At 38.1% G+C, this 24,795-nt stretch overlaps 1 protein-coding gene across 3 annotated transcripts in view; it reads right to left on the bottom strand.

Annotated features, from left to right (window-relative positions):
- Positions 1-24,795, bottom strand: part of PCCA (propionyl-CoA carboxylase subunit alpha) — a 438,112-nt gene that overhangs the window by 201,867 nt on the left and 211,450 nt on the right. For all 3 annotated transcript variants that reach the window (XM_050765975.1, XM_050765974.1, XM_050765976.1), the window contains 2 exons: positions 24,101-24,176; positions 3,707-3,817 (listed from right to left, as the gene is read on the bottom strand). In XM_050765975.1, coding sequence (XP_050621932.1) covers positions 3,707-3,817; positions 24,101-24,176 — 187 coding nt within the window. The remainder of the gene's footprint in view (positions 1-3,706; positions 3,818-24,100; positions 24,177-24,795) is intronic.

Genomic DNA, 24,795 nt, shown 5'->3' with positions numbered 1-24,795 from the left:
TGAGGTGTGTGGGAAGGAGAAAAGCCACAGGGTACAACCAATTTCCTTATAGTAAATACATTCTTCATGGCTGATTTCAAACCACCAACTTCAAAGGGGATTGGCTTATGAAGATGTGCACACATGGCTCTCACAAGTGCAGCCCAGCTCCCATGGAGAGTCCATGGAGAGGTATTCCAATAGTCTAAATGCTACCTCATCCTTAAAGTCATTCTTGATTCCCTCAAATGGAACTGGGTTTTGGGTGTTTTTTGTTTTGTTTCGTTTTGTTTTCGTTTTTTGTTTTTGTTTTTGTTTTTGCTCTTCTATCAAGATACTTTGCTTACATCTTTACCAGGCACTTACTTTATCCTGTCCTGTAGTACAGTTGGTACTTTACATGACTATTTCTCTCATGATGTCAGCTCATTAAGAGCAGGTAAAATATACCCATCTTTGATTTTCTTCTACAGCCTACACCAATTATTTGTTGAATTAATGATTGAATTCAGTCCAAATATCATAGTAGTATTTTTAAAAGTATAGACATACTTGACTAAATTCAACAGAAAAAAACAGAAGTATAAGTAATTATATACTTTCTGTGTTGAATGAAATTTTTACCAGAAGATCTGTAACTTCTTAAAAGAAAGAGATAAATCTGACAATTTCTTTTGATGAGGCTCGAGGTTGAAGTATAGGAAAGTATCAGAGAAATAAACCCAAAATGTTCATTATAGGCCAAATGAAATTATAGTTCTTAAAATACCTTCTTCCTCATATTCCATTTATTTTTCAGAATCAAGGGAAACAGCTTTTCAACATTCACATCTAAAGAAATGACAAGAATAATTTCTCATGTATCTTATTTTTTAATTTTAGAAGCAATCGTTTCAAAGTTTAACTCTAAGAATCTCTAGTAAAACTGTCTTAGTTTACATCCACATAAATGTGGGATAATAAACATATACAATAGAAAATGTTAATGCAGTCATAAAAATAGGTGCTTGCCTATAATAGTGCCTAGGACAGCTGGACAGATGGGAAGCAGATGGGGAACCCCAAAGGGGCAAAATGACCTGGCCCCAAACATATGGAGAGGATCCTGGATTAACTGTAGTTACCACTTCCTGCGGTCTCTAGGGCACATATATCAAACAGTCAAAGACGATACAGTTTAATATATCTAAGACCTGATCTGGGGGGAAAATGGAGAATGAGAAATACAGCAATCTGAAGAAGAATGAGAGACAGTAACCATTCAAAGAACAAATGACATGAAAATAACGAGAAAATAAAATAAGAGGGAGACATTAAGAATGGCAAATATAGGAGTGTGTTTCTAAAATATTTAGAGGCAATATAACAAGTAGCAAACCCTGATTGAAAACATTAGTGATTTATGAATTTGAATCTCAGCATAACTCAAAGACTACTCAAATAGGAGTTGAATAAGCCTAGGTTCAATTCGTGGCATTATTATCTTATTGGTCATTTAGCTTTACGGGTATCTCAGAGCTCTAGTTTCCTCACATGTAAAATGAAGGCTTCAACTAAATTATTGCTAAAAGCAATGTATGACAATTTTTTAAATTGTGTTCCTATCTGGTCTAAGCATAAAAAACAAAATTATGGTGTCCAAGCTGTTAATTCCTTACCAAAAAAGAAATGTAATATATTATATGCATCACAGAAAACTGCAATACTTAGGTTTAAGTATATTTCTGAGTTTGAAGGGGATCCCTTGTCTAGAGGATTTGGGATATTCTCTATTATTGCTAACAGTCCAGCACATAGTAACCAACTCTGATTAGAAAATTTAAATGCCCCATTTTCTTCTTCTCTGCAATACTTTGCCATACATACATATATAGAGACTTATATATAAATGTGTATATGTGTATCTATATAAATACCCATACACGCATACGTTTGTTCTAAAGGTTCTCTATAGTTTTTCCCTGCTTTCTCCTTCTGCCCACTGTTTCCTGTCTTATCACTATCACTGAATTAGCCAGGCAGACATGAAAACATGCAAGTCCTAAGTCCACTTCAAAACGTACTACAACTTTTAATTAAAATTTTAGGAAGGGCAAGAAACTAAATGTTAGTATCAAAATAGAAAGAACTGGTTATCTGTATACATGTATAAATGATTAAAAACATCCAAAGTAGCAGCCAGGTACGGTGGTCATGCTTGTAATCCCAGCACTTTGAGAGGCCGAGTCCAGCAGATCACAAGGTCAGGAGATCCAGTTCAAGCCTGGCCAACATGGTGAAACCCCGTCTCTACTAAAAATACAAAAATTAGCCGGGTGTGGTGACACACGCCTGTAATCCCAACTACTCGGGAGGCTACGGCAGGAGAATCACTTGAAACCGGAAGGCGGAGTTGCAGTAAGCCAAGATCGTGCCACCGCACTCCAGCCTGGGCAAAAGAGCAAAACTTCATCTCAAAAAAAAAAAAAAAAAATCCAAAGTAATCCTTTCTCATCAATACTATGGGTAAGATTTCTTTTTTTTATTAATTCAACAAATACTTAGTATCTATTACGTTTTGTGCTAGGGATAAAATGAAAAGCAATGACCTAAGGGGTTCTTAGCCTCATTAAACCAACAAATACTAAAAGAATAATCACAAAAGTATAAAACTACTTTCCTGGTTGTATTTTATTTTGTATTTTTAAAAATTCAAAAGTTTAGGAAAAACAACCTAATAAATCATTAGTTTTTGTTTTAAGATCCCAAATCAGAGCCATTCTTCATCTGCCTTAATAAAACTCTATAACACTACAGTTTTAAAAGAATATTCAAATCAGTTATCTCTGTTGAGTCTTATGAAAACTCTGTATTATAAATTCTGAGTGGAAAACTGCTTTATAAATGCATTCAACAACTCAACGACATCAACTTGACCTGAATCTATATATAGCTCCTAACATGAATGTGAGTCATTTTACATTAAAACACTTTAATGGATATAAAGAACACTTGAAATGTGGGACAGACTATCTAACCTTCATACATCACTAGCTCATTAAAAATGTATGTAGAGGCTTTCACCTGAATAACATTTCTATTAAGTCTCATCTAAATCTTGTTTATCTTTTGATATCTTATATTAACTATATTTTGAATGCTCACTAAAGGGTTTTCTCTATCTCTCACTTGATGAGCAATTTTTCTACTACCTGGAAATGCTCGCTGAGAACTTTGCAGTGTTAATTTCACATTCCACTCATTACTTTATTCAAAACTTCATTTTTCAGAATAAAATCATCATCTTCCTAGATTTTCATTAACAGGACTAGAATCTGGTTTTCTGAAATATTCTGTGCTATTTTCATAAACATATCTTTTAACAATCACTTTAGAAGAGGTCCTTATATACTCACCTCAGTAGAAAATACAAATCTGATTTGATTTTCAGAAACCAAAAAGGTAGGCTAATCATCTATCTACATGTTTGGCTTCAAAACACTGGACTCATAGAACATTCCATATGGTTGAATTCTGCCCTCCACAAGACTGCAGATTATCACACTCATGAGTCACCCATAAATACTCAAAATCATGAATGTAAACAGTCTTGCATGTTCTAAAAATGCTAATTAAGTATAATATAAGCCAAAAGGCCTTAATTTCAAAATAGAACGAAATTATGTATTACAATAAAGTATAAAAATAACAACTTTAAAACACTAAAATATTTTTACTGCATACAAACCTTTGAAGCCATCAGGATACACGTCAGAGAGAAATTTGGTGCTGATGTCTCCTTTTACAAAGCGTGAGTTGATTATCACCTCTCGAAGTAATGCAATATTATGTGTAACACCTAAAAGTAAAATGATATCAAATTGAAGAACAATGAATCAGTGAAAAATGGAATTCTGATAATGTGGGGAAATTTATCATCATTGTTCTATGACCTAGCAGAAACCATTCAAGATTACTTATTTCCTTGACTTCTATTAACAACAAAAAATTTCTGAACTTGTGGTATCAATAAAACAGTAAATATAAACTTAAGAAGCTTGGTATTGCCAAGTCAAGTCAACAGGCTGTATTAGGGTGGTGCAAAAGTAATTGTGGTTTGGGGCCATGAATTTTAAATCATCAAAACTAGGCTGAAACACATTTTTATCAATCAAAACAGGAACCATTACATCAGCTCCTTTTTCTCAATAAGAAATAAGTTTGTTTATTCCTGTAGCGTAAAAATCCATGCTTTGGGATTTGGCGGACTCTTGGAGAGCATTTTTTGCATCCTGCTGGTTGTGGAAGCATTTTCCCTGCAAAAAGTTGTTGAGATGCTTGAAGTGGTGGTCAGCTGGTAAGAGGTCAGGTGAATATGCCGGATGAGGCAAAACTTCATAGCCCAACTTGTTCAAATTTTAAGCATTGGTTGTGGAACGTGCAGTTGGGTGCTGTCATGGAGAAAACATGGGCCCTTTCCATTGACCAACACCAGCTACAGGCATTGCAGTTTTGGGTGTATCTCATAGATTTGCTGAGCATACTTCTCAGATGTAATGGTTTCACTAGGATTCAGAAAGCTGTAGTGGATCAGACCAACAACAGACCACCCAACAGTGACCATGACCTTCTTTTGGTGCAAGTATGACTTTGGGAAGTGCTTTGGGGCTTCTTCTTGGTCTAGTCATTGAGCTGATCATCGCTGGCTGTCATATAAAAATCCACTTTTCCTCACACGTCACAATCCAAAAAATGGTTCATTGTTGTGTAGAACAGGAAAAGACTACACTTCAAAATGACGATTTTTAAAATTTTCAGTCAGCTCATGAGGCACCCACTTGTGGAGCTTTTTCATCTTTCCAATTTGCTTCAAATGCCAAATGACCATAGAATGGCTGACACTAAGTTCTTCAGCAACTTCTTATGTAGTTATAAAAGGATCAGCTTCGACAACTGCTCTCAATTGGTTGCTATCAACTTCCGAAGGCTGGCCACTAAGCTCCTCATCTTCAAGGTTCTCATCTCCTTCGCAAAACTTCTTGAACCATCACTGCACTGTATGTTCATTAGCAGTTCCTGGGCCAAATGCGTTGCTGACATGCGAAGTTGTCTCTGCTCTTTTCGTACCATTTTGAACTCAAATAAGAAAATTGCTCACATTTGCTTTTTGTCTAACATCATTTCCATACTCTAAATATAAAATAAACAGCAAGTAGTAAGTCATTAGCAAAAAAGAAACAAAGCAAGAAATGTACATTAAAATGATGTATAACATAACCACATCTATTTAAGAATGTATTCCAATATCAAACAGCAAATTTCAGCAATGCAAAAACAGCAATTATGTTTACACCAACCTAATAAATGTCGTTTCAATAAATGGTACTAGAACAACCAGCTAACCATGTGGACCAAAAAAAAAAAAAAAAAAAAAGCCAGGCACGGTGGCTCACACTTGTAATCCCAGCACTTTGGGAGGCCAAGGCAAGCAGATCATGAGGTAAGGAGTTCAAGACCAGCTTGGCCAACACAGTGAAACCCCATCTCTACTAAAAATACAAAAATTAGCTGGGCATGGTAGCAGGTGCCTGTAATCCCAGCTACTTGGGAGGCTGAGGCAGGAGAATCACTTGAACCTGGGAGGTGGAGGTTGCAGTGAGCCGAGATCACACCACTGCACTCCAGCCTCAGCGAAAGAGCTAGACACCATCTCAAAAAAATAAATAAATAAATAACCTCAACCCTAACACCTAACAACACAGACAAAAAATTAACTCCAAATGAATCACAAACCTAAAACTATTTTAATAACTATAATAGAAACTATGGAGGAAAAATCTGTTACCTTAAGGTAGGCAACAGATTCTTAGTACACAAAAACCATGAACTATAAAAATATTGACAAACTGTACATCATCAAACTTAAAGTCTGCTCCTCAAAAGAGGCAATTAAGAAAATAAAATGGCAAACTATAGCCTGAGAGAAAATATTCACATTAAATATATTATTATTACTATATATATATATTTTTTTTGAGACAGGGTCTCACTCTATCGCCTAGGTCAGAGTGCAGTGGTGCAATCTTGGCTCACTGAAGCTTCAACCTCCCAGGCTCAGGGATCCTCCTGTCTCAGTCTCCCAACTAGCTGGGACCACAGATGCATGCCACCATGCCCAGCTAATTTGTTTTGTTTTGTTTTCTTTGAGACGGAGTCTCGCTCTGTTGCCAGGCTAGAGTGCAATGGCACAATCTCCGCTCACTGCAACCTCTGCCTCCCGGGTTCAAGCAATTCTCCTCCCTCAGCCCCCTGAGTAGCTGGGATTACAGGAACACGCCACCACACCCAGCTAATTTTTGTATTTTTACTAGAGATGGGTTTTCACCAGGTTGGCCAGGTTGGTCTCTATCTCCTGACCTCGTGATCTGCCCGCCTTGGCCTCCTGAAGTGCTAGGATTACAGGCATGAGCCACGGCACCCGGCCGCCCAGCTAATTTTTATATTTTTTTGTAGAGACACGTTTTTGCTATGTTGCCCAGGCTGGTCTCGAACTCCTGGGCTCAAGTGATCCACCCACCTTGGCCTCCCAAAGTACTAGGATTACAGGCATAAGCCACCAATTCTGGCCCACAATACATATATTGGACAAGGGAGTTGTATCTACAAATATATAAAGAATACTTACAACACAATTATAAGACAAAAAACAAACCAAGTAAAAAAAAAAAAAAAAAAAAAACAGTCAACATGTCCACTAAGCATAGGAAAAATTGTTCAACATCATTATTGTTAAAGAAATACAATGAGCTGCCACCAATATACCAATTTAGATGGCCAAAGTGAAAAGACAGATAATAGCAAGTGCCAGTCAGGATATGGAACAAGGAGAATTGTCACACTGTGGTGGCAATATAAAATGATACACATACTTTGGAACGGTTTGGTAGTTTCTGGAAAAGTTAAACATATACTCACTGATTCAGACAACTCACTCCTGTGTATTAAGTCAAGTTAAATAAAAACATATGTCTATACAAAGACTTACATACAAAGTTTAATAGCAGCTTTATTTACTATAATCAAAACCTAGAAACAATTAAATCTCCATCAACAGGCAAATGAATTAACAAAAGTGGGTTTGTCCATACAATGGAATTCTATTCCACATATACACAAAAAGAGTCAATAACATATGAAATAACAAGGATGAATCTAAAAATAATTATGCTGAGTTTAAAAAGCAAGACCAAAAATAATGCATAATAATGTATAATTCCATTAATACAAAATTTTAGGACATGCAAACGAGCCTACAGCGACAGAAAGCAGATCATGCGATTACACTGGGAAAGGGGTAGAGGGAGGGTAAATGGCAAAGACCATAAGGAAACTCCGGGAGGTGAAAGAAGCGTTCAACACCATGGCTGTGGTAATGGTTTCACAGGTGGATATGTATGTCAAAACTCATAAAATTGAATACTTTGAATATTAGAAATTTATTACGTCAAGTATACCTCAATAAGTCATTTTTTAAAGATGCATGTAATCTAGTAGACAAAAATTGAGCCTAGTACACAATGACAATTTCAAAGTACAGGTGATGACTGAATAACATGAGCGTTAGGGGTGCCGACCTCCTGCACATACAAAAATCCACACATAACTTTTGATGCCCCCAAAAAAGTAAACACTAATAACATACTGTTGACTGAAACCCATGCTGAAAATACAGTCGATTACACGTTTCGTACATTATATATATTAAATACTGTAGTCTTGCAATAAAGCTAATGTTATGAAGGAAATCACAAGAGAAAATATGTTTACTATTCATCAAGTGGAAGTGGATCATCGTAATAGTCTTCCTCCTCCTCTTCATGTTGAGCAGACTGAGGAGAAGGAGGAAGAGGAGAGACTGGTCTTGCTGTCTCAGGGGTTGCAGAGACAGGAGAGGTGAAGGAGGTGGAAGGGGAGGTAGGAGAGGCGGCACACTCGGTATAACTTTATGAATATACTTTGTAATTTTTCTCTGCTTTTGCTTTTTCATTTCTCTAAAAATGTTTCTATATGAGTTCAATCCTTTTTCCACTGTTTGTGTTAGTTTTACTGCCAGTATCACAGAAGGGTCTATGTCATAAAATAAGTCAACATCAGTCTTGAGTAATCGGAATCCTTCTGCCACACTCTGATGTGAGCCTGTTTTCTGGCATTGCTTCTTCTATGTCTTCTTCCTCATCCTCTGGCACTGATTCGGAAGCATTTATCTGCATCAAGTCATTTTCTGTTAATTCCTTGGGTGAAGTGTCTATTCACTCTTGGATTCCTCTAAGATCCGTACCTTAAAACCCTTTACCCCCCACTCCACCTTTCATGTCAAATCCACAATCTCTTTCACGATTTCCTTGGTTGCCTCTTTCATAAATCCTATGAAGTCATGCACAACATCCAGACAAAGTTTTCTCCAGCAAAAATTTTGGGCTTGATAGCTTTCACAGCTTTTTATATGACAACAAGACATCTTCAGTGCTGTAATCTTTTCAGACTTTTTCTCTTCCATGGTGTCGATGATCCTTTCCGTATAGCACTGTGGATAATGAGCCTGAAAGGTCCTTACAATACCCTGAGCTAGAGGCTGAATTAGACTTGTTGGGTTTGGGGAGAAGCAGGCCACTTCGATGCCTTCAATGTTAAACATGTGTTCTGGGTGGCTCGGGCACTGTCCATATCAAAAGAACTTCAGAAGACAGTCTCTTACTGGCAAGGTACTTCCAGACTTTAGGGACCAAGCATCAATGGAATCAATCCATAAAAAGGGTTCTCACGGTCCAGGCCTTCTTGTTGTACAACCAGAAGACTGGCAGCCGGTGCGTATCATTTTCCTTCAAGGCGAGGAGATGAGCAGCTTCACAGATAAGTGCAGATCATAAACCTGACTGCCTTTGCACAGAACAACAGACAGAGTTAGCCTATTCCTCACTGTCTTAACTCCTCGTGCTTGCTTCTTTTCCTTACTAAGAAATGTTCCCTGTGGCTTTTTTTCCCCCAGAATAAGGCACTTGTGTTTGCATTTAAAACCTGTTCAGCAGATATCCTTTCTCTTCAATGATTTTCTTAACAGTGTCTTGGAACTCATCTGCTGCTTCTCGGTTGGCAGAAGCAGCTTCCCCTTCACATTTTGTCTTCACATTTTAAAGCCAAATCTCTTTCTAAAATTATCAAACCATCCTTGGTTGGCAATACATTATCCAGCTTTATATCCCTCCACCTTCCTTTTTCTTCAAGTTGCCATATAACAACTTCACTTTTCCCATAGACAGTCATATTCGAGTCTATGGGAATGCCTTTCTTATAGCAATCCTCCACGCACATAAAAGCTGCATCTTCAATATGAAATGAAAGGTGTTTCACAAAAAGTGCAAGATTTTCACACCTGCTGGTGTAGTTGCAGCAAGTGCTTCATGAATTTCATTTTATTTTCTTTTACAATGGTCCTTACACGGGATTCATTTATCTTGAAATGACAGGAAACTATATCTGCAGACCTCAAGCTACCACACATTATCAAGTAATTCAACTTTTTCTCATAACGTCATGACTTTTCTCTGTTTCTTGGGAGGACCTCCAGCATTACTAGTAGCACTTTGTATGGATTCCATGGTGTTATTCAAGGTTTATGGTTTGCACTAAACATGATGAAAACTACGCCAGAACCATAAGCGATGACTTTTTACTGCCATACACAATTTACTGGAGAGAGAACTGATCACACAGCGGTGATTGGCATCGCACGGTGTTTTAAGCAGATACTCGCAACACTTGAGCTCACTCCAATAGCAACAGTAGGTGGCTCTGAAACTATACAGTAGTACAGTATGTATTACAGTGAAGCTTAATGTGGTTATGATTTCATGCTGTGTCTTTACTGTTTGTGTACATTTCTCTCTGCTTTGAATGGCACCATGTATGGTCTCTGTGTAAGTTTTGATAAATGTTAACTTTTATAATAGATTTGTGTATATTTTATAATAGCAAATGATGAAATAGACTAGTATCTCTCTATATTTTATGTATTCATGATATACCTTTTTCTTTCTTTGGTACTTCTAGGCTATATGGTTTGTCTGAAAGCTTTTTCAAATTGTCACAAATCTTCAAATAATTTTAGAATATATTTATTGAAAAAAAAATCCAGGATAAATGGACTTGCACAGTTCAAACCAGTGTTGTTCAAGGGTCAACTGTAAAATCAAATAGGTAACTGCCACAAGAGGATACTAATAGTGTTGGGAGAGTTCTAGGATGCAGGAAGGCTTTATGAAGAACGAAGTATCTAATCTTGGTCATTCCAGATTACAAAGATGTTACACAGGAGTGAAAGGAAATGGGAGGAAGCATGTCACATCCAGGGAAGGCAGGAATTACATCAGGCTTCCACAAGAAGAGCAGGTGACTGCAGCATGACAGCTGAAGTCAAAGTAAACAGAGGTTTGTTCATTCCTTCCTATTTCTTTAGTCCACTTTTGTATGGTTCTAATCTGTACCATTACGCTGCATAAGAAACCTACAAATTATGATTCTGATCTTACTATTAAAGTCACACAGAATCCCCACTTTTGCAACAATAACCATAAAGTAAGGAAAGAATCAGATAGTCAAGTTCAAATACCAGGTCTACCTCTTACCTGAGGTAAGTTAGTTAACCTCTCAAAGCTTTAGTTTCCTCATTTGTAAACTGATAACAATAATAGAACCTATTATGCATAATTGTTATCAGGTATAAATGAGATAATGCTTAATGTAATGCCAGGCTCTCAAAAGAGAATATTACTATCCTGTTATATGGGAATAAACAAAGAACATGAGACAAAATGTAATTAATGAAACATCAGACATAAGTTTTCCTGCATCCTAAGCTTCAGCACTGACCTAACTAACTTCCAGTTTTGTTTTCTGTTAAGAATGGAGCTCCTGGTCAGGCACAGTGGCTCACACCTATAATCTCTGCACTCTGGGAGGCCGAGGAGGGCAGATCACGAGGTCAGCAGTTTGAGACCAGCCTGGCCAATATGGTGAAACCTCGTCTCTTCTAAAAATACAATAATTAGCCAGGTGTGGTGGCAGGCGCCTGTAATCCCACTACTCGGGAGGCTGAGGCAGGAGAATCGCTTGAACCCAGAAGGCAGAGGTTGCAGTGAGCTGAGACCGCGCCATTGTACTCCAGCCTGGGTGACAGAGTGAGACTCCATCTCAAAAAAAAAAAAAAAAAAAAAAAAAAAAAAAGCTCCTGAAATCTAAGTTTATACCTATATCTATTTGGAAGGTGTAACTTTCCTGTAACACAATGGTTGGCAAAATATGGCCTGAAGGCCATATCTAGCCTTCTACCTATTTTGTAAATAAAGTTTTATTAGAACACAGCCAGCCTGGTTTGTTTACATGTGGCTGTTTTCATGTTGTTAACAGTAGAGTCAAGCAGTTGTAACAGAAACCTTGTATCCCACAAAGTCTAAAACATTTACTATCTAGCCCTTTAATCTGAGCAAACCTATCTATATCCATCAACATTTATTCTACACCTATTACTCATGCAGCAATTAGATATCATGGGAAGGAAAATGAGAGCACACAATATGGTACCTGCTCTTGGCAAACTGCACAACTAATAATAGAATAAGTAAACTACAAAGATAAATGGGACCTTAAAAATGAGAAAACTGTGCTGGGTGCAGTGGCTCACACCTTTAAGTCCAGCACTTTGGGAGGCCAAGGTGAGAGATCACTTGAGGTCAGGAGTTCAAGACCAGCCTGGGCAACATAGCAAGGCCCTGTCTCTACAAAAAATAAAAACAGAAAATTAGCTGGGAATGGTGTCATATGCCTACAGTCCCAGGTACTTGGGAGGCTGAGGCAGGAGGATCACTTGAGCCCAGGACTTCGAGGTTATAGTAAGCTATGATTGCACCGCTGTACCCAAGTCTGGGCAACAGAGAAAGTCTCTATCTCTAAAAGAAAAAAATAAAAAATTTTTTAAAAAACAGAAAAAAAAAAAGAAAATTGTAATCCAGAGAGACTGAATAGTTTACCTAATGTTTAGTACATTATACATCACAATAGTTACATATATATAATTATATATAAACAATTTTTAAGATGTAGAGGTTTATTGTGACAGACTGCTAGTTTCTCCTAAAACCTGCTTTTCATTTTTCCACAGTAATAGAGTTTTGGCTGAGCAAAAGACACCCAGACACAGACTCTACTTTCCCATCTAGCTTGTAGCTAGGCATGACAAACTAATTCCTAGAAAAAGGAAGGTAAGCTAAAGTGAAGTACGCAACTTCTGACTCACTCACTTATTTTAAAATTGCTTGCTTGGGCTTCCTTTCTTCTCCTCCTATTATGGGTTTCCAACAGGTCAGAAACTCAGTTTTGGCAATTCAAATGGAGTGGCACATCAGGATGGGTGTGTGTATCTTTGAATGACCTCATGAGGCTGACTTGCCCTCCTAGCAGCATGGACCAGACAGTTACATGAGAGATAAATAAATGTCTCTCTTATTTATCCCACTGGATTTATAAGTCTTTGTTACAGCAGGTTATCCTGTACCCTAGTGCATGTGTCTGAGTGAGCAGGGCACACCTTTTCAATATGACTTTCCATCTGTAAGCTAGCCAATGATAACAGCTTAACACGTATACCTGCCCAGGCATTTTCCTATGCATCTCTTTTATACTAGACGATATCCACAACCATATGGAAAATCCTGAGCATTTCCGTTCCTGACTCAACAGATGCTATATATCTAAATTTTATAAAAGCTAATCTCAATTTATCAAAACTACCTCAAAACATTTAGAAAACTTTCACAAATTCAAATTAATCCTATTCCTTTAGATACATGAATATTCCATAGAAAAAGTTACATATATCAGAATCGATCATATTGTTCACTACATACATATAGATACCTTATAGATTGCTTTATGTACCTACACACACAGATCTTCTATAGCGCATGCCCATGAGATACACACAGCTATTTCATGCTTCTCCTGTGGGTAATGATTTACTTGGTCCATATACAAAAACTGATGTTTCAGAGGGCTTTAGTAAGTTTTTTTTTTTTTTTTAATGAGAAACATAGTAGAAGGCATCTGAAATTTCTAATGACATCAATATACCTAAGAAATCATTGAAAAAATGTGGTGTTGCTTTTGGATAGATGAAAATGAAGAGCAATTGAAGGCAATATGCTAGTATGCTTAGAGAGAACAATTAGGTAGGCAAAAACATAAAAAGCTCCTTGAAAGAGATCAGGCTAAATAAAACATGGGAAATTAATCCCTTGATCATGTTTCACAAAGAGACAAACTAGAGTGCTTTTGAAAAAGAAAAGAGGTATATCACTTGCCAGAAAGGTTCACCTGCATAGGAAATGACAGCTTTGGTGTTTCAGGAAGAGGAAAGCATTTGAGACTTACACAGATTTTCCTGGCTGGGAAGGAAAACAGAAAGATGAGAAGGACCCAAAGATGAGTAGCTAAGGTTATGGTAACATTAGGGAGGAATTAAGCTCACACCTGTAATCCCAGCCCTTTGGGAGGCTGAGGCAGGAGGACTGTTTGAGGCCAGGAGTTTGTGACCAGCCCGGACAACGCAGTAAGACCCTACCTCAACAAAAAATTTAAAAATTAGCTGGGTAGGGTGGTACACCTGTAGTCCCAGCTACTCAGGAGTCAGAGGCAGGGAGATCACTTGAATCTAGGAGTTCAAGGCTGCGGTGAGCTATAATAGTGCCACTGCACTCCAGCCTAGGCAACACAGAGAGGCCCTATCTCTGGTTACAAAAGAGAGAGAGAGAGAGAGAGATATTTCACTGTGGTAAAAAGCAAATGATTACCACCAGGTATTCCTGTGGAGAAGAATGAAAGGAAAACACCATGGTCTGAGTATGAGCAAAGGAGAGAATGGTGCTGAGTGCAGTGAAAAGGCCAAAAGGCATTCAGGGTGTGATAGACCATGCACAGATTTCACATTCCCATCAGAGCAACTAGAATGGGAAGAGGGCAGGTATGACTAGATTTACACAATCCAGAATCACTTAGGCTGTTATATGGAAAAGGGACTGGGGAAGGGCAAGAGGGAAGATTGAAAAATTCCTCAGGGGACAATTGCGGAGATATGCTGAAAAATGGCAAGGCTGAGGTCCACAGCTAGGACACTGACAATACAGATGGGAGAAGTAGCTGGACTTGAGGGATATTCAGGAGGCAGGCAGGGACTGATGGCAAGAATGGGGAGATGAGGGCCAGGTGCAGTGGCTCATGCCTGTAAGTGCAACATTTTGGGAGACCAAGGCAGGTGGATCACTTGAGGTCAGGAGTTCAAGACCAGCCTAGGTAACATGGCAAAATCCCATCTCTACAATAAATACAAAAAATTAGCTGGGTGTGCTAGTGTGTGCCTGTAGTCCCAGCTACCAAGGAGGTTGAGGTGGGAGGAACAGCTGAACCCTGGAAGTCAAGGCTGCAGTGAGCCCTGGGCCCACCACTGCATTCCAGCCTGGGTGACAGAGTGAGACCCTGTCTCAAAACAACAACAACAACTACAAAGAATGGGGAGATGAGTACCAAAGTTGTGACTCTGCAACATGAGACAAGTTGCCATTTGCAGAGAAGAAACAGGTTGAGAGAAAAATAGCAGATTCATGGACAAGTTAAATTTGCAATGCCTGTGAGATGATGTCTGAATGATTAAGGTTCAGAAAAGCAGGCAGATTCGATGGTATACATCAGAAAACAGATGCTTCTAGTTATGGGGGGAACATCCCCCATATGTGAAGGAATCCAAAACAGGGTGAGACAGAGAAATGTGAAATAAAACCAGCAATATGCAAATCATTCATATATTACAATAAATCAAGTTCTGGAAAAAATAAGACTCTAAGGGAGGGACTGAAAGGGATGAAAGTTATTAGACCAAGGTACATCAACGATTTAATTTACCAAAAAAGTTGATCTTATGTACAAATTAATAATTCAGAATTTTTCAATTTACAAGAGTTTTTGCAAAACAGTAGGTAAGGTAGCAGGAGTCTCAGGATTTTTGAACTTCCCTCCCCTCGTTAAATAGAAATAGTACAGTTCATTTTGGGAGGCCGAGGCGGGTGGATCACTCGAGGTCAGGAGTTGAGCCTAGCCTGACCAACATGGTGAAAGCCCATCTCTACCAAAAATACAAAAATTAGCTGGGTGTTGTGGCTGGCGCACCCCTGTAGTCCCAGCTACTTGGGAGGCTGAGGCAGGAGAATTGCTTGAACCTGGGAGGCAGAGGCTGCAGTGAGCCAAGATTGTGCCACAGCACTCCAGCCTGGGTGACAGAGTGAGACTCCATGTCAAAATAAAAAGAAAAAAGAAAGAAAGAAGTAATACTATTCAAATATATACTCAATATTTCATATTTAACTTTACTGGCTTTCATGTTACAGCCTATTGCTGGTATAAATTTTTTAGCTCCCTGTGTGGCCAATGTTAAAATAGTTGGAACCAAACTCTGTCATCACTAAAATACAATATAGCTTTCAGAAATAGTTAATGATAATTTGAACGAAAAAGAGATTATTTTCTGATGCGCCAAATTTGTGACTGATAACATTCAGAAAGTTAACATGCTTGCAGTTTCACAGGATAAATGATATGTTGTATTTGTCCTCCGTATCCAAAGCTGAAAAATAGGTGTTGATTTGAGAAAAATGTAACTCAAAGGAATTGAAAGCAAATATTAATTTACATTTTGGATATCAAAGAACAGAGCCATCAAGCACATAAATGAAGCATGGAATTTTAAAAAATCTTTCTACTTGAATAGCAAATACAGCATAAAAATACAGACTTTCATCTCACTAAATGATGTTTTAAGAATAAAATCAAAACACAAAACCATTTTCTCTTTAATGTTTTCTAAATAAAATATTATATATGACTATGCAAAACTAAATCGTTATCTTTTTTTCCTTCCTAAGGCCAATATGGTGAGATAATGGCTCATGGCAGACAACAAACACCTATGCCCCAACTAACTGTTCCCAAAACTACTGTCCATTAATAATCCTAAAGCCAAAAGAGGGTAATAATCAGAAAATTATTTTATATCTAAGAGCTCAAAAGATCAGATAGATGGCAAGAATCACTGAAGCACTAAACAGGATCACACAGATTTGAAAGTTACCATTTTGCATTTAGTTTCTTTCTTTCACATCCCAGGAAAGACAACACTATTTGAACAGATGCTTGTTTAAATAGTACGGGGACAGTAGAGGTATTCTTTGAGAGTTAGTTTACAACTTCAAGGATATTATTAATCACATACTCGTAAAAATTATGACTGGGAGGTGTGGACTGGGAGTCATGGATGACCTCTGGCAGAGTTCACCAGGTCCCATCTGTATGGGAAATCACGACCAGGCCACAGAGAAGAGGCCCCTAGGAGTGGCCTTCCCCTGACTGCCTGCTGCTTCCAAAACACTGCCCAGACATCAGCTAGACATGCTGCCAGGATCAAACAGAGGCCAAAAGCACTCTTATTTCATGAGGATTTCTAAATTCACTTTAACCGAATTACATTTTTGCTTCGAAGTTTCTCTATCTTAACAAAAGTTCACAATCAGCACAGGAAAAAAATATTCATATTTGAATAATTAAGCAGTTACCAAACAAGACAGTAGATTGTCTTACCTTTTCTGCCCTTCATAAAGCAAGTTTTTAAACCTGCCTATCCTTCAGAATTAGCCAGATAAGTAATATCTAAGTTCAAAATCCCAAGTGCATCTCTGTTTTTATTCTTTAAATATTAGTGGAGAGTGGGGGTACTTGCTCTTCCCTATTTTTTAAACTTTTTATTTTGAAATAATTTCAAAATGTAAAAAATAGTGAACAGAATTACTACATATGCAGGTTCTACAAATAACATCTTATCATATTTATTTACTTTGTCACTATTTTTTTCTATTTATACACAGATACATAATTTTCTTTCTGAAACATATGAAGGTAAGTTGCAGACAAGATGTCATTTTACTTCTAAATATGTCAGTGTACATCTCCTAAAAGCAAAGTATATCTCTTCTATAATCACAGTACAAGGATCAAAATCAGACAAGCCTAACAATGCTGACATTGCTATCACATAATCTACGGACCTTATTCAAATCTTACCAATTGTCCCACTTCTGACCCTTACTACAAAAGAAGAACATTTTTCTGCTGGTCCAGGATCTGAACCAGGACCACACGCTGCATTTAGTTGTCATGTGTCTTTAGTTTCCTTTGATCTACGTAAGTTGCTCAACTCTTGTGTTTCCTGACCTTGACGTGTTTGAAGAGAAGAAGCCATTTATTTTGTAGATTGTCTTTCAGTTTGGTTTGTCTGATATTTCCTCATGATTATATTCAGGTTGTACATCTTTGGCAAGAATATCACAGAAATGGCTGTTGTGAGAGGAGCATCTTTTGTTATTCATAACAAGCTCCTTTCAATCATACCTGAGTTTATGCTAATGAGACGACTCTTGGAGGATGGGAGCAGATGGCCAGAGGATCCAACCATGTGATTAAGGAGTTGGAACTTTCAGCCCCATGCCCACCCTCCAAAGGGGAGAGGGACTGAAGAATGACTTGATAACTAATGGCAGATTGATAGGATCGATCATGCCTACCTAGTCAGGCCTTATAAAAACCCAAAGACAAGGATCAGAGGACTTGTGGGTTGGTGAACACATGGAAGTTTTGGAGGGTGGGGCATCTGGAGAGGGCATGGAAGCTCTGCATCCCTCCCCAAAACCTTGCCCTATGCATCTCCTCCATTGGGTTACTCTCAAGCTGTATCCTTTATAATAAACTGATAATAGTAAGCAAAGAGTTTCCGTGAGTTCTGAGAGTGATATTGCAAATTACCACCTACAACCCTCATCCTTGGAATCACTTCACAAGTGCCTTTACTGAACCAATGTTGACACTTTCTATCTAGAATGTGCCACATTCTACAAATCAACTGCAGTAAACTCTCCTGAAAATTAATGAAATGAAATATGAAAGAGGGCAAGACAATAAAGAGACATAATCAAAGACACTGTGTAACTTTGGGCCACAGATGGGATTAAAAAATAGTAAAAAAAAAAAAAAAAAAGACTCTGAGGGACAAACTTAAATATGGACAAGACATGAGATGAAACTGTTAAGTTGCTGTCAATTTTCCTTGGAGTGTAATGATGGTATTGTACTTTTTTGCAGGAATGAAATGGCCATTGCAAAAATTATGACACTCAGAAAAATCTGACCTACCCAACTTTATCTTGCTGTTAACCTCCAAGCTGCCCCTGTTCATTGCTGGGTGTAGGCCATGCTAACTGTAAGATGATTTAATTTATACTTTAACTGTAAAACAATGATAATAGCCCCTTCCCAAAACAAACCCCCTCCTTGCCTGGGGAACAGACAGTATTTGTAAAACTAACATTAGAAATGACGGCTCAGGAGTCATGCAGCCAGACCAGTAAACTGGCTCAACTAGTTCTGTGATCTTACCCAGTAACTGAAGGTAGCAAGAAGACCCTGCCTCAAGCACCTATAATTTTATCCCCAAACCAACCAGTCAGCATTCCCCACTCCCTGGCCCCCTGCCCACCAAATTATTCTTTTAAAACCCTAGCCTCCAAATTTTGGGGGAAATTTATTTGACTAATAAAACTTCAGTCTCCCGTTTAGCCAGTCCTGTGTTTATTAAACTCTTTCTCTATTGCAATAATGCTGTCTCAATAAACTGACTCTTATCTGTGCAGCACACAAGAAAAATCCAGTTACAGGACCATGGTCTTCCCCTTAAGAAGCCTGATAAAGTATTCAGGAGTGATGTGCCATGATGTTTGCAACCTTCTTTCAAATGGATCAGGAGAAAAACAGAGGAGAGAATGGAGGGAGGAAAGGAAAGAGGAAGGGTGAGAAAGGAGGAGGAAAAGGCAAACAAAGGGAGAAGTAGAAAAACAAAGCAAATATCAAAAAAGTTAATTAAATAATAATCTAGGTGAAGATTATACAGGCATGCACAGCACTATGCACAGCACTATTCATTCAACTTTTCTATAGTTTCGAAAATACCTAAAATTAAAAAGTCTAAGAGAAATGTGTCAAGAAAAATCCCTCTTTGATAAATCCTTTGACCTTAAAAAAAGAAATCATTGTGATATGTAGATGTCCACACCTTTCTCTGTGCTCATCCAACACAATTTAAAATATTTTAGGATGAGAAGACGGTTCAAGTGATATGAGAATATCACTTGACTGCAAATTGCTTTTCTACTTTAACAATCCATACGGACAGGTCTTTAAGTCACAGCTACGTAGTATTTTACAGTAATAATGCATTGTAATTTACTCAGTCATTCATCCATTTAGTGGACACTGTGGCTGATCAGCATTTCGGCTACTACAAACAATGTTGTTGTAAACGTCATGGTGAACAAGCTCATAATTCAGTTTTTTAACTCTATAGGAAAGATTTACAAAAGATGAACAGCTGGGTCAGAGGGCATGTACTTTTATTTTAACATCTAACACCAGATTATTTTCCTAAAATACTATAACAAGTGATACTGCAAAGATGCTTGAGTGTGTCCATCCCCTTTAGGTCACCTACACAGGACATTACCAGTCTTTTTAAAAATGCTGCCACTCTGAGGATCATTTGAAGGCAGAACAAAGTGAGGTACTCTCGACAAGAGATACAGAGACACCCATGAATCCTAAAGCAGTACTCTTTACTTTCAAAGGACCAAGAGAGGTAAGAAAAGGAAGATATGCTAGCCTCTTTCTTAAACTCCCACTACACTTTTTCAATCCCCCATTGTGGCACCTATGAAGCTATATTAATATTATAGTTATCTTTTCATATGTTTTTCACATCAAGTATATTAGTAACTCCTTGAAATCAGGGATAGTATCACTCGCTCACTCATTCATTCATCCAACAAACATTTATTAATCATCTAGCATGTGTCAGACACTGCTAAGCACCAGTAATATGCATGCAAACAAGATAAAGATCATCAGTGTCCTCATGTGCCTAATATTCTTATAGGATAACCCAACATTTCACAGTTAAGTACACAATTAATACTTTAATTTTACAGTGATGGTAAATGCTCTGCAGAAGTATTCGAACAGGGTACAATGAAAGCATATAACTTCAGCGCACAGTATTTGAAATTACCTAAAATGGTCTTTCAATATTGTTTATCTTTGGTTTAGTAAATTTCATATGACTAATGGATTGATAATGTGATTTATAACACATAATTTTTATTTTTATTTTTTTGGAGACAGAGTCTTACACTGTTAGCCAGGCTGGAGTGCAGTGGCGTGATCTCAGCTCACTGCAACCCCCACCTCCTGGGTTCAAGCGATTCTCCTGCCTCAGCCTCCTGAGTAGCTGGGACTACAGGCACCCACCACCATGCCTGGCTAATTTTTGTATTTTTACTAGAGACAGGGTTCCGCTACGTTGGCCAGGCTGGTCTTCAGCTCCTGACCTCAAGTGATCTGCCCTCCTCAGCCTCCCAAAGTGCTGAGATTACAGGTGTGAACCACCGTGCCTGGCCTTGATTTTTAAATATATGGTTTTATAAGTGTGAGGAGAGAGGAAGAAAGGATGAGAACTAAAGTTATTGAACAACATAAGCCAGTGTGGTGCCAAGCCCTTTATATACTTAACCTCAGTTAATCCTCACCAGTAATTTATACGGCAGAGACTATCACTCCATTTTTCAAATGTGGAGTATGAGATTCAGAGAGACAAAGTCATTTGACAAAAATCACATAATTTTTTTTTTTTTTAATTTTTTATTGTTGTTGTTGAGACGGACTCTCACTCTGTCGCCTAGGCTGGAGTGCAGTGGTGCAATCTTGGCTCACTGCAACCTCCGCCTCCCGGGTTCAAGCAATTTTCTGCCTCAGCCTCTCGAGTAGCTGGGATTACAGACGCACACCACCACCTGACTAATTTTTGTATTTGTAGTAGAGATAGGGTTTCACCATCTTCGCCAGGCTGGTCTTGAACTCCTGACCTCACGATCCACCCGCCTCCGCCTCCCAAAGTGCTAGGATTACAGGTGTGAGCCACTGCGCCTGGCCAAAAATCACATTATTATTAAATGGCATCAGGACAGGGGCTATGAACCCAGCTTTGTCTGGTTTCTGTCTACTACATCACAGTAATTCAAAGGCAAAATTTCAGACTAAGCCTGGAAAAATCTACCCATACAACGAAACACATTTTTTACATGTGACACGTATAAAGTTAGGAGAATAATGGCAAGCCTACTTTGTATTTCAGTCACTTAAAAACTAGTAACTGGTGAACCTATATATATAAAGTATAGTAAGCAAATTAGTGGAAAAATGTTCATTTAAGTATAAAACATGACAGGGTATTTATGTAAATATGAGAGAATACTCCTTTCAGAAGCCAGATAGAGTAGATAAATAACTTCTAGTTTGGACCAAAACTAATCTAATATTTTGACAAACTGCCCAGATGCCATGTCACGCCACTATGTCGTATTATATCAAAGTTTAACAGAGATGTGTTTTGACAAAATATTCTTACTCAGACTCTCAAATTCATGGATTTACTGTTCAAGCACATTAGAGTACAACTTAAATTAACCAAAATCTAGTATTTCAATTACCACAATAAAAATGCAGAGACAAAAAGGAAGAAAATCCCCCAATACTTTAATGTCCTCCAGGAATAATCTTCCCAAGTAACTTATTTATGTCTATCTAAACTCACATATATAGATAAACATAGATAAACTCACATAAACTGAACGTGTGTCCCAAATACGCACTAAAGGCCTCTCCACAGCAATATTACTTCTGTAAGAAAAAAGACGCCCTCCTCAAGGCCTATGTAACAATCGTGTACTGGTTATATAGAGAAATACAGACGTTGGGTATATGGAGAAAATATGCATTTGCTTAAAACAGTGAAAACAGCAAAGTTATGAAGTCAGAAAATACTCCATAATCAAGGCTTAAGAAAAAAAAAAGTAGAAAATGAGCTAGAAAGAATGTGAAGGGGATTTTTCCAGTTTTTAGATGCTGTGGATATTAATGTTGCTGATTTTCTTTTAAGTTACACCTAGGCTCACTTGAAAGCTTATTATTTTTTGTTTTTCATTTTTTTGTTTTTTTGAGGTGAAGTTTGGCTCTGTCACCCAGGCTGGAGTGCAATGGCACAATCTTGGCTCACTGCAACCTCTGCCTCCTGGGTTCAAGTGCTTCTCCTGTCTCACCCTCCTGAGTAGCTGAGACTACAGGCATGCGCCACCACACCCAGCTAATTTTTTTGTATTTTTGTAGAGATGGGGTTGCTCCATGTTGGCCAGGCCGGTCTCGAACTCCTAACCTGAAGTGATCCACCCACCTCAGCCTCCCAAAGTGCTGGGATTATAGGTGTGAGCCACCGCGCCCAGCCAAAAGCTTATTATTTTTCTTTAGTTCACAAGGATGAATCACTAGCACACAAGATTAATTAGAATCTCCATCACTTGTTAGTTAACAAATGGAAAGAAAAAAGGGTAATGCTAAAAGGGAAGGGGGGAGGCTGAGGAAGGAGAATTGCTTGAACCCAGGAGATGGAGGCTGCAGTGAGCCAAGATTGCACCACCGCACTCCAGCCTGGGCAACAGAGTGAGACTCCATCTCAAAAAAAGGTAGGGGGGAGTTGGCGGTGGGGGATGGGAAGGAAGACAGCCTCCTGATCTAACAGGGAAAAACTCAAAGAGAAAAGGCAAGGGCAAGTGTGGATTACATGATGTAATTCAATATTATTAGATAAAAATAAGCAGGGAAAGGTAGATGTGAAAATACAGTCACTGATTACCCTGGGTACTCCTGTACAGTTGTACAAATGGTTCACCGCACAAAGGTACTCAGTCAGGGAGGTAAAGCAAAGGCCTGACATGCTCCTTTGCTTAGCTGGGCTTCCTGTCTCGGAGAAGGATGTGCCCTGAAAATAAAGCACTTTTTCTTTTTCACACAAAGCTTCAGTCCATTTCCTGGGTACCTAAAAGTTGTCTACTGCAAAAAGAGGACTTTCAAAACCTTCATAAAAGTTCCATTTGGTCCTGAAGGGGACTGTGCAGTCTTACTCCACTACTATTGTACCACTTCAGCCTCCAAATGTAGCCTACCAGCCTACTGTTACATCCAGAGAGCCACTAGAAAAGGACAAAACTATACAGAAGCCAGTCTTGCCTATGGAATGCTCTCTGACCACACTATTCTTTCACAATTCAGTGTGAACTTATATTTTAAGTCTGGTGTTAAAGCCTGTTATTCTGAAGATGATGATTTATGTTGCACTAAAGTAAGCTTTTCATTATTAATGGAAAGCTGCTAAAATTTAGAATGAAATTTAATTCCTTAGGGGTATAAGCGTAACTGTACTTTGATTATTTCAATGTAATGGCTGCTTCTAATTCATTTATCACTATACATGCTAAAGGCTGGTAGTCTCGCATTTGGTCAGGCATTAGAACTATCATATATGAACAGGAGGTAACAAAACTGCACTTCCTAGAAGACAGTCTGTAATGTGTTCTAATCACAGAAGCAAAGAGCTATTCCCTCTTTCCCCAAATTAGTCAAATGTAGGTCACTACACTTCTATCACCATACATTTTCAAGTTTTCTACTTTAAAACAACAACAGCAACAGACACTCCATACACAATAATCTAGCAAAATTGCTCTCAAACTGCACTGGTCAGTGGTTCTTTACTTTGGAGGCTCTCATTTCACACACAATACATAATTGTACCCACAAAATATTAGATGCTCACCTAGGAAAGATCATACATTGTAAGTTTAATATCTTAAGAAGTAGATGTAAAGTATAGGAGTGCCAAGGAAAATGAAACCCCTATACTTAGTATGGTGGTTTGATGGATGGAAGCTTTTCTTATTTCTCTTTAAACACACAGTGAGCAAATGTGCCGTGCCATATTCTCATTGGTAAACCGAGGCTGTTCTCTGGAACTGGACACCATATATAAAAACCAACGAGTGCAAATCTTTGTTTTTACCTCGAATAACATAGTTATCCAGTGCATCTGCCATTCTCTTCAGTGCCTCAGTTCTATCAGAGCCATATGTGATTAGCTAAAAACAAGCAAACAAAAAACTCAATATATATATATTTAGAACAATGTTAAATGATTCATTTTAGTAAAAATTAAAATATTTCATAACAGATATCGAAATATATCTTGAAATTTTATAATAGTTCAGTTTTCAATATGTCAATTATGATTTTTTAAGTATATAAATATTAGAATCAAGCTATTTCAGACTTTTCTCCTACATTTCATTATCATAGTAAAGAGTGATTTTACAAAAACAAAAATGTAACAAAAGTACAGAAAAAATGTAAAAGGAGATACAGCTAAATGTGAATATTTGAGATAGGATTTGAACATCTAGGGTAGTGGTGAGGATTAGATAAGACATTTTTTCCCTATTTTTCTGTGGTTTCCAAGTTTGATACCCTGAACAGCTAACAGTTTCTTTCTTTACTTTTTATTTTTTATTTTTGAGATGGAGTCTCACTCTGTTGCCCTGGCTGGAGGGCAGCAGCGCAATCTCGGCTCACTGCAACCTCCGCCTCCCAGGTTCAAGAGATCCTCTCGCCTCAGCCTCTTGAAAAGCTGGGATTTCAGGCATGTGTAACCACGCCCAGTCAATTTTTTTGTATTTTTAGTAGAGACAGGGTTTTGCCATG

This window comes from Macaca thibetana, chromosome 17 (assembly GCF_024542745.1).
Source record: "Macaca thibetana thibetana isolate TM-01 chromosome 17, ASM2454274v1, whole genome shotgun sequence".
NCBI classification, from domain to species: domain Eukaryota; kingdom Metazoa; phylum Chordata; class Mammalia; order Primates; family Cercopithecidae; genus Macaca; species Macaca thibetana.
The sequence above is the reverse complement of the archived record's forward strand: the minus strand, read 5'-3'. Positions and strand labels throughout refer to the sequence as shown.